At 41.2% G+C, this 10,819-nt stretch overlaps 1 protein-coding gene and 1 non-coding gene across 2 annotated transcripts; both read right to left on the minus strand.

Moving 5' to 3' along the window:
- Nucleotides 1-211: 211 nt before the first annotated feature.
- fbxw10 (F-box and WD repeat domain containing 10) lies at nucleotides 212-8,448 on the minus strand. Its single transcript, XM_077503693.1, has 12 exons — nucleotides 7,786-8,448; nucleotides 7,389-7,556; nucleotides 6,989-7,119; nucleotides 6,820-6,921; nucleotides 5,739-5,845; nucleotides 5,331-5,534; nucleotides 5,136-5,257; nucleotides 4,192-4,346; nucleotides 3,972-4,114; nucleotides 2,838-2,999; nucleotides 2,593-2,762; nucleotides 212-1,671 (listed from the first exon to the last, which is right to left on the minus strand). Exons 1-12 carry the CDS (start codon nucleotides 8,267-8,269, stop codon nucleotides 1,442-1,444), a joined length of 2,178 nt encoding a protein of 725 aa, XP_077359819.1. The 5' UTR covers nucleotides 8,270-8,448; the 3' UTR covers nucleotides 212-1,441.
- Nucleotides 8,449-8,563: 115 nt separating this feature from the next.
- On the minus strand, nucleotides 8,564-8,634 carry trnag-ccc (transfer RNA glycine (anticodon CCC)). Its single transcript has one exon. It is a non-coding gene; the product is annotated as a tRNA-Gly (tRNA).
- Nucleotides 8,635-10,819: the final 2,185 nt, after the last annotated feature.

Consider the following 10,819-nt stretch of genomic DNA (forward strand, 5'->3'; position numbering starts at 1 on the left):
ACCAGAAGCTGACGACATCTTCAAAAGACACTTTCAAAGAATGACTTGTGAGCAGTGACTGAGAACTTTCCGGTTCAGACGGCAGGTGCTCGCCGGCCGGGACAAATGATTATAAATGGTTTGGAATTCCACGTTTTCTATCTAAACTACCCACGACAATAGGAATGGATATTTGCGTACAAATGCTTGAGTGGAATGAATGGAAGATGAATTTGCTTTTTTTTTTTTTTTTTAATGGGAGAGATGATAAATGAGTAAAACGATCAGAATCAACAATTTAGCATTCAATGATACAATACTGACATCTAGTGGCACTGATGAAACTATTGTAGATTATTGCAAGGGTTTGTTGAATACTGAGAATCAAACTCATCTATTTAAGATAGTCCAGTAATATTTTCATGACATGCCAAAACATGATTGAAAGACCACGGAATATTTAACGTGTTTGGACTGACAATCGGGCTCACGTCCCAAAAAGAGCTGCACGTTTTTGTCCTTTGATGGAATTGTGATGATCCGTTGAGAAAGGGCGACGCTATTATGCGCCATTAGGCTGTGAAATTATCCGATGATACAGAATTGTGTTTTAATGGCGCTGAATAGCGTCATCTTTTCTTTGGGAATCACAACTCAAAATGAGGTATTACTTTTCTCAGTCCAAACTATTTACTTGACATATTCCTGCTGGCTATTGGCCGTCTATTTTCCTGCCTCACCAACAATTTAACAGAGCAAATCGACAGCTTGTGTCATTCTTCACAAGCTAACACTGTTAACTAACAATAATCTGTGTACTGGATAAATCTTGCTAATTCAACAACTGAGATTCAAATACAAATACATTCTGATGTCAACAACTTGGTAGAAGAAGATTATGACATTATATATTAACAGCAGCTAATGCTGGTAACACTGCTAGCTAAAATGCTAATCTAGATTAGCACATATTGCCATTAGCTAGCACTGTTAGCACTGCTAACACTACGATTGCGATTCAAATACAAAGACAAATACATCTTATTCAGATGTCTTTTGGAAGATAATTATGGCATAACATATTAGCAGATAATGCTAGTAGCACACTTAGCTGGTGCTAATATGTGCTAACACTACAGCTAAACTTTCCTTTTGGCTTTAACAATGCTTTGGCGGCTCTGTAAAAGTGGCTCTTTCACTCTGGAACATTGGGCAGCTAAATTGCCAAGTCATTAGCTCAAAACTTGCTATGGGTGTGATTATGATATTAATTAGCTAGCCCCGATGTTTCATAGCAACATGCTAACAGAAACATTTTCAGAAACCGGCAGATAACTACAAATTCATTCGGTTGTAAAATTCCATACTTGATTGGTTGACAGACACTCCAAAAATTGAAGTACATATATAAACATAAAATAACTATCTATAATATATCCACTTTAAAGTAAACAATAATTGATCACATTGTATTCCTGCTACTTGTACGATCTTCAAGCACATGGGGATGTCTTTTTGTCAACCTTTCGCTGACAGGCCGCTGAGGGTTCCGGAGAGAGGTCAAGGGCCGGCGGCGGTGGCAGTGTAGCGGGTTGTCCTCCGAGCGGTGGCTGCTAAGCTGGTCGACGTGTTGCGTTGGCTGGTCGGCGTTGGCCGTCAAAGGTCGAAGGAGGTTTCTCCAGTGCTCTGCAACTGGGGGGAAACTCAACATTAGGAGATTGTACAGCAGTGGTGTCCAAACTACGGCCCGGGGGCCGTTTGCGGCCCGCCCTCCGTTTTTCAGTGGCCCTCGGCGTATGCTAAAAACGGCATTTGACTCAGTTCAAATAAATTAACAAAAATGTTTGGAGATGGTCAAAGTAAGAAGGGAGGGTGTCGAAAAATAGGTACCATTAAAGGTTATTTTAGTTAACTAAAACGAACAAAATAACTAAAACTAAAATTCAAAAAACAATTTAATTTAATTTAGCGAAAATGCTTTTTAAAAAAACGAAAACTAACTGAAACTACATTTTATGTTTACAAAACTAACTATAATTATAGCAAAAATGTCCTTCATTTTAGTCTTTGGTGATTAATTTAATCTTAAATGTGATTTTTAGTAGATTTATTTTGATATAAACCGGAATAATGACGTTTGAAAGTATGGTGTGTTTTTTTTAAATATTGCGCACAAGTAATACAGATTCATTTAAAATATATATCTTAAAATAAAACTAATACTGAAACTAACAAAGTAAACTAAAACTAAGCATTTATTAAAGAGCTAAAACTAATAAGAACTAACTGAACTACCCGGAAAACTAATTAAAACTATTACTATTAAAAACAAAACTCAAAACGAACTAAAAACGAACTAAAATAAAAAATTCCAACCCTACTGCCATATTACAAATAAATTGGTTTATATACTTTGGCATTTTTTTAAATCTGCAAAAGCACAATTTTTAGGACTAAACACAATTTCTCTTCATAACATTATGTGGCCCTTGCGTCCTTCTGATTTTGTCTGTGGCCCTCAAATGTAAAGTTGTACAGAGAAGACAAAATGCGACAGTTACTCAAAGTCACTTTTGATCACAGAACGCAATTTTTTTTACTTGGAATAGTTACCTTGTTCTGTAGTTACGTGATTTTCCCTGGCGCAGGTGGCGGGAGGGTCCGGTTTTGGCGGCGTTGAGGCGGCCACACCAGAGCTCGCCTCATCCGCCGGCTCGTCGTAATCCCAGAAGACTTTCGCAAACTGGTAGAGCTTCACACAGGAAGTGGCGTTGACCAAAATGCTGGCGAGGAGGAAGCCAATGAGACTTATATAAAGTGTGTATACGGTACGTATGCGACGGTTGAGTGAGGCTAACTTGTTCTCGCAGAAGTGCAGTGACAGCATGCGACCGGTGGTCTCCGCCTCCACCGGGATGGTCCTTAGGCAGGCTCCCGTCAGGAAGTTGAAGATGCGGATCTTCCCGTCCACGCAGCCCGTGATCACTCGGAGGTAAGCCAGTGTCAGGGACTTGACCTCCCTGTAGAAATCGCCATTTGCATGTATCCGTCTAATAAGGCCCCAAATCAGGGCTGTCCAAACTTTTTCATTTGAGGGCCACATACAGAAAATCAGAAGGACGCAAGGGCCACATCATGTTATGAAGAGAAATTGTGTTTAGTCCTAAAAATTGTACAAATAATTTATTTGCGCTTTTGCATATTTAGAAAAATGCTACAGTATATAAACCAATTTATTTGTAATATGACAATAGGGTTATTATAGTTTGGGAATTTTTCATTTTAGTTTTTATTTTGTTTTGAGTTTTTTTTTTTTTTTTTTAATTTAGTTAGTTTTAATTGGTTTTCAGGGTGGTTCTGTTAGTTTTTTATTAGTTTTAGTTCTTTAATAAATGCTTAGTTTTAGTTTAGTTAGTTTCAGTATTAGTTTTAGTTTTTTTTGTGTGTGTGTAGTACTGTGCGCAATATTTAAAAAACACCATCTTTATTCCGGTTTATATCAAAATAAATCTACTAAAAATCATATTTAAAATCATCCACAAAGGCTCATGCATTAAATTATTTACCAAAGACTAAAACGAAGGCCTTGTTATGCTATAATTATAGTTAGTTTTATTTTACATAGTTTTGTAGTTTTAGTTATTTATTTTTTTTAAAAAGCATCTTCGTTTTTATTTTATTTCGTAAATGAAATTGTTTTTTGAATTTTAGTTTTTTCGTTAGTTTTAGTTCACTAAAATAACCTTTAATAGCACCTGTGTTTTTCGACACCTTCCCTTCTTACTTTGACCATTTCCAAACATTTTTGTTTTTATTTTTATTTTATTTTGTTTTTTTATTTTTTTTATTTTTTTTATTTGAACTGAGTCAAATGCCATTTTTAGCATATGTCGCGGGCCACTAAAATATGGACGGCGGGCCGCTAATGGCCCCCGGGCCGTAGTTTGGACACACCTGCCCTAAATGATTAATTGACTTTGGTCGGTGCTTACTTTGGATGACTGACGGTCATGAGGCATCCTTTGGTTTCACATCTGCTGCTCCAGGCCATCACATGACCGTTGGTGTCGGCGGACAGGAGGTGCCAGTCGTCGACAAACATGCAGCGGACCGCGCTGTTGTGGGCGTCGATCACCTAGCGCTCGGCGCAAATTAGCGTCAGAGAGAGGAGAGGGTGGGGTGGTCGGCAAAGTGGCGAGCTGAGACTCTCACCCTGAGCAGCGACGCATTCTCGGCGTCCCACAGCTTGACGACTCCTCGGTCGCAGCTGCTGAACACGGCGGTGGCGTTGATCTTCACGCAGCGCACGGAACTGCGATGCTTGAAGTTGAAGTCTTCCAGGTGCTTTTCGGTCTGCAGACTCCACACTGGCAGAGCGAGCACGACAACAAGGATTGGGCACAGATTATTTTTTTTGTCCAATTACAATCAAAACCCAAATTAACCAGCCATTTTCACTGAAGCAACCCCCTTCGCGCACTGGATTTTGACTGATTTTGCAAGGGCCGCAGAATATTGTGTTTAAAAATATGGAACCTATCAAAAGAAAGATTGGTGTCTCTTCTTTCATCAGGAAAAAAAGTACATTACCATCTGTTTCTGTTTTGCAGCAATTAACATTAGATTATAGCTAAGTTTCGTCAATATTCACAGTCCTGGTGAAAACACTGACAAAAAGAGCTTGTTGCAACATGGCCCTAACTGCCATTGCTTTAATCCACCTCTTTATGTTAGAAGCTGCATCAAAGCCTTCTGTATGCTCTTGCATTACAAAAAAAAAACAAAAACAAAAAAAACTTTTTTACACGTTTTGGGGAGGGAAGGACAAAGTATTTAAAAACGTTTTTACACGTTTTTGGGATTGAATGCTTATTAGTTAAAAAAAAAAAAAAAAACTCACTTTAACCTCTAGGATTCCTCGCTGTACCCTGGCCAATGGCTGAACCTGTTTCGGTTTTGGTCGTTTTTAGTCCATCCGGTTTCTGTCGTACCACCTAGCTAGCGCTAGGCTAACCAGGGAAACGTGCTACCAGTGCCAGTGACTTTGGTGTGCAAAAACTTGCCTTTGTCTCATTATTTCCGGAATTTATGCTATGCTATGCTATGCTATGCTATGCTATGCTATGCTATGCTAATTAGTCATGTAGACGATTTACCTTTGGCGGTGCAGTCTTTGGCACCGGACACGAGTCTGTCGGCGTGGATGTCAAGGCAGTTGATCATGCTGGAGTGACCATATAGCACCAACACACACTGGTCCGTCCTCACGCTCCAACACCTACAACACAAAATGGTGGATGACATCGGACTCAAAAAAATGACCAAGGTGAGCGTGCGATACTCCCGCCCACCTGATGCTGGTGTCGCAGCTGGCCGTGATGACCAGGTGGCGCTCGGGGCATAGCAGGACGACGCGGATGCCGCCCACGTGGCCTTTCATCAGCCCCACCTGCTTGGTCGCCGTCCCCACGTACAGTAGACGCACGGCGCGGTCCTTGGACGCTGTGCTCAGCAGGGGCCCGCCCTTGTAGTCCACCACGCGGTGGGGGTCTTCGCTGAAAAAGTCAACGTACCACCGTGACATGGTGAGGTGGCCAAATGAATCCTGGTCTATGGACCACAACACAAGAACTCACTCGTTGAGCTGGCCTCTGACATTTGTTGCGCTCATTTATTTCAACATTTTTTTTTAACTCTATCTTCCAATGATCTGTACAAAAAAACACGTTTGCCCATCTCTAATGTAAGAACATGCTCACTCGTCAACCAGCACGGAAGTGAAATATGCGCCGCAGTAAATGTTGCGCTCCTCCATCCGCACTGTTTTGGTTTTGATGTCGCTGTAGGCCGCTTCAAAGGGCCACATCTACAAAAACGAAACCACATTCACGTCATACACAATAAGACTCGTTTCGATTTCTGCTAACGCGTCAACTAGCATTCAATCATCTATCATTACCTAATTAACATGCTAACATGCTAGGTAATTAACATGCTAGGTAGGCTATAATGTAGTTTCGCATAACTAACTAAGCTTACTTTTGATATAATCATGCTAGCTAGCTAACAAACAAATGAACTACACACAGTTTTGGCATAATCATGCTAATGCGCTAACTAGCAAACTAAGTGTAGCCTTTGTAAAATCGTGCTAGCTTTACCACCCAAACTTAGCGTCGGCTTACATATGCTAATTAGCAGGGCCCGACCGATTAATCAGATATAATTAGATGATAGGAGCTCTTTTAAAATCGGACTTTTTTTTTTAGGGGGGGTAATTTATGTTAATTGTTGTTGTTGTTGGTTAATTTTTGCCCATTTTTCTCTCTGTGGTAAAGGTAAACAAATGATAAAGGGCAAAGTATTGTAAAACGATCAAATTCATAGCTTTATTGTTGTAAACATTAGGAGACCAATAATTATTATTATATATTATGTATATATTTTTTAATTAATTAGCCAATTAATCAGTAATCAAACTTTTATTCTCTCGCATGTGAGCATCAGCCTAAAAAAAATCTATTATTGGTCGGGCCCTACTAACAACTTAACTATAACTAAGAACATAAAAACAAGGCGTAGTTTTATAATCACGTACGCAGCTAAAAGACAAATTAAATGGAATTTATTTGCATAACAACAGCAAATGAACTAACTAAGCTTAGTTTTTGTATAATTATGCTAAGTAGCTAAATCATGATCCTATTAAGTAGCTCAATCATGATATTAACTATTAACTATTAAATATTAAGTAGTTTTGCACAAGCATGCTAACTTGTGACCTAAATAATGTCAACGCCATGTCTGCGCATCCACGTCAATGTTGTGTTTAAGCCTTACATGTGTCGACTTCACTCTGCCGCTCTCGTGGTCCTCGGCCGGCACCTCCACGTCCACCATCCTCGCGTAGGAAGGGCTGACCATGTGAACGCCTTTGTAGCGCTAAAAACAAACACGTGTCAGAACGCCGACAGCAACAGCGACCATAAATGTCTGCCACCTTACCAACCTTCATCATGGCGTCCACCTGCTCCTGGTAGAGCTTCCTGAAGCGCATCTCCTCCATGGTCTCTCCCGCCAGGTTCTTCCACTGCTTGCACACCTTCGTGCAGCGCTTCAGCGTCGCCTCGTCGAGCAGCCCTGACTCCAAACATGACGTCGACATATAATCCAAACCGATTTTGTTTTGTTTTGTTTCACACGCACATTCACAGCTTAAGGTCAGATTTGTGCTCTGTGAACTCTGCCTAGCGACAAGTGACGCAACAAAATTGTGCCCCGTGACCGCTGCCTAGCAACGAGTGTCCAAATAAACACTTTGTGAACTATGTTGAACAACATAGATGTATAGAAATACATTTGTAGAAAATAAATTATAATTGTCAGACTAGCTGTGGATATGGACGTACCCAAAATCCTCATGGAGAGGTCGGCGGGAAGGCCGCCTATGAAGTCTCGGGGTCTGCTGAGTGCTAACAAAGATCTGGAGGATCCGGGAGGAAGCACAGGAAGAACCACAGCTTCCGTTGAATCATCCTTGCTGGCTTGGCTTGTTTTTTTGCTTGTGCAAATGTTCACTGCCAAAACACATCAGATATGAAATAATTGGATAAAAATGTCTTCTGTGGAGCAGCAACTTTTTTTTTTTTTTTTTTTAATACTTCCTGGTCCAAATGTCTCCCATTTCATGCTTTGGCCTGCACTACTTGAAACTTCAACATGGTCCAAAAATTGTAGTCACTAACATAAATATAAAACTCTCTGGGGTTCTCTTCCTAACTATAGGTCATATTTTGACAATCTTACCATCCAGCTGTCGCTGCAGCCTGGTCACCGCCACACCGATGAGATTCTTGGCCATACTCAGCAGCTCCAGGTCGCACCGTAGCAGCAACAGGCAAAGGTAGCGCGTCTGGACCCATTCCGGGCTGCAGTCGAACCACTCCCAGATCTCCCGGATCAGCGGCGACGGCCGCGTTTTGCGGTCGAGCCGCGCATAAAGCTCCGGTAAAGTCTTGCCCTTGGACGGCGCGTAGCTGAGCAAGTTCCACGAGGTGAGGCGGAGCGAGCTCTGGATGTTCTCCAGCACCGGAATGCTCCTGCACCGCACCAATATTCCCACGACGAAACTCCGGTGGGACTCGTCCGAGATCTTCCACAGGTTCAGCGGCGTCGGCGAGGGCTGGCTCGGTCTGGGGTCGGAAAAGAGGCAGGTCGGGCACATGCCACACGGCCCGTCCGCGTTGCTGCACGCCGGCTGGCGGGCTGGAGGACTCTGAGAGTCGGACATTTGGACTGGCTTGTTTGGGCTGCAAGCGTGGTTGGTTACCAGGCGATGCCCGTTACGAGTTGTGTTGTTATGTGACTACTACACAACACTGATTCATTCACAGTGGGCGGCGCATGTTCAGAATGCATTTTAAATGATTTAATGTCAAGTTGATGTGTAACTCTTTTACAATTACGTTCACTATGGGTGTTCATAGCGTCTTGATGATAGAATTCGTACACGAAGTCGCCACATAGAGCTCGCACACACTTCAAAGGTGACGACGACTATGAAAAAAAAAAAAAGAAAAAGACGTGCGCCGCCCGGGAATCGAACCCGGGTCGCAAGAATGGGAATCTTGCATGATACCACTACACCAGCGGCGCTGTGACGATATGACTGTCGAAAGTCAGTATATAAATAAACCTACAACACATTTTAGTGGGCTTCATATGATTCATGATTTCACTTATAATTAAAAAGAGACATTTATCGAACACAACCCTCGTTTACAACGCGACTGTTTTATTCCAGTGCTTCCCGGTGACGAAGTTTCAATACGCCATCTTGGTCCTGTATTTCCGTTTCGTCTTTTTTTTTTTCTAACCAATATTGGGGAAAGAAAAAATAAAGAAAGAAAAATAATAAAATGTCAGTGTAACATTGTTAAAAAGTAAACGAAAATAAACCACAGCCTTTAAGTTTGTAAATGAGGCTGCCGTACAAAACGTTTGAATGGTTACGCAATGACCACTACTTCCGTTTTTGTTTGTTTTTTTCCAACCAATATTGGGGAAAGAAAAAATAAATACAAACTGATAAAATGTCAGTGTAACATAGTTAAAAAGTAAAAGAAAATAAACCACAGCCTTTAAGTTTGTAAATGAGGCTGCCGTACAAAACGTTTGAATGGTTGCGCAATGACCACTAGGTGGGGATATTGTACTGTGTATAAACACCCAACCGCTTCTCGAGCTTCCCTCCCGGATGCGTGACTGCAAAAATCAAACATGAAAAATGGAACATTCAAATCCTCACTTTTCTACTTAGCTCCTTAATTACTCTTATTATTGCTTTTGCCACGCAAAGGTGGAATCAATCAAACCGGGACTTGTTCCCACTTTGCAAAAACGTGCATTGAAGACTAAATTGTCCATACATGTGAATGTAAGTGTGAATGATTGCCTATTAGTGCCTTGCAATTGGCTAGCAACCAGTCTAGGGTCGACCCCGACTCTCACCTTTTGGATAGATGCATTATTGCTTCTAAGCAGCTGTAGGCCCTCCTGTGTAATCAATCCTAACTTTATTACTTGGGCTGGGGAGCCGCTTCAAAATTTAATGTGATCGAGATGAGGCGGTGAAGTTATTTAGGGGTTGACTAAGCTCAATTGTCCTCAGTTCAGAGGCCAGTCGCTTCCAAAAGGTCACGCTTTTTAAGGGTTAATGGATGTCGCAGCACAAAAAAAGTCAAGCCGTGCATTTTTTTAAATGACGCGCAGATGTTATTTGTTCTAATTTGTGCTTTAGAGCGGGCGCTGCCGTGATGCTGCTTAAGTAGCTCGATGGAAGCACTCAAGCTCAATTAAGGGTGTGTTTTAACATAAATTACGCAAAGTTTGCATTGTTGTAAGGGCGAAGAAATGCATTAAATAATGAAAAAAAGCTCATGTTTTACATTGCTTAAAAATAAGAAGAAAAAAAAGTTTAATCACCAAGTGTGAATACGTGACATGTAATATAAGTCCTATCAATAATTCATGGTGCGATTCTTCATTATTATATATCCTCTTTTCGTTATTGTTACTTTGTCTTTGCAAATGAGCAATTTGAACTTTAATCCTCACGTTGTTGGTGACATAATTGCATCATCTTTTCTTGGAAATTACAATTACTTCTTCAGTGCCGCTTATTTTTAGCCCCGCTGCGCTCAACAATAAACAGTCACTTACTTACTCGGTAGAATTTTCACATATCTGTACTTTACTCTCTGATTCATCTTTCCGGCAACTTTCAGTTTTGCTCCATTTGCCGAAAGGTACGAGATTAGTTGATCATCAGTGTTGGTTGAACGCCAACTCGACTCCTGCATCGGGAAGGAAGGCGCAACAGATGGTTGACGGGAGATTATCACTACGGGAGGAAGCGCCAAGAGGCCAATTAGAGGAGGGAATAGGAATATACAGATGGCAAGAGGACCAATGAGAATTCTTCTTGCTTAGCCACTGGACACATTTTGGAGTCGCATTTCATCCAGATGAATAGCGAGAATTGATGCCAGTTAGCATGGTGAGCTAAACCTTGGTTTTGGTATTGTTTATCAGGTACGCCTCGCTACGGAAGAGGATTAAGGCCAGTGAAGAGTGGGGAAAAAGGGGTTGGCAGGATTATCGCTTCAATCGGAAATGAGAATTCTCATTTTAATCTGAGAATTCTGACTTTAAAGTGAGAATTCTGACTTTGTGACATAGAGCAATGAATTGTGGGGTGGGAGGGGAAGTCAGAAAGTCAGAATTCTGAGAATAAAGTCACAATTCTCACTTTAATCTTAGAATTCTGACTTTAACTCAT

The sequence above is a fragment of the Festucalex cinctus genome, chromosome 17, assembly GCF_051991245.1.
Source record: "Festucalex cinctus isolate MCC-2025b chromosome 17, RoL_Fcin_1.0, whole genome shotgun sequence".
NCBI classification, from domain to species: domain Eukaryota; kingdom Metazoa; phylum Chordata; class Actinopteri; order Syngnathiformes; family Syngnathidae; genus Festucalex; species Festucalex cinctus.

Bases quoted from the DNA above. Each gene is read 5' to 3' on its own strand.
- fbxw10 (XM_077503693.1), bottom strand. From the start codon at position 8,269: ATGTCCGACTCTCAGAGTCCTCCAGCCCGCCAGCCGGCGTGCAGCAAC. The intron at 4,347-5,135 runs GTAAATCGTCTA...TCGCTCTGCCAG, and splicing joins CAAAGACTGCACCGCCAAAG to TGTGGAGTCTGCAGACCGAA. The intron at 4,115-4,191 runs GTGAGAGTCTCA...GCCGAGCGCTAG, and splicing joins AGAATGCGTCGCTGCTCAGG to GTGATCGACGCCCACAACAG.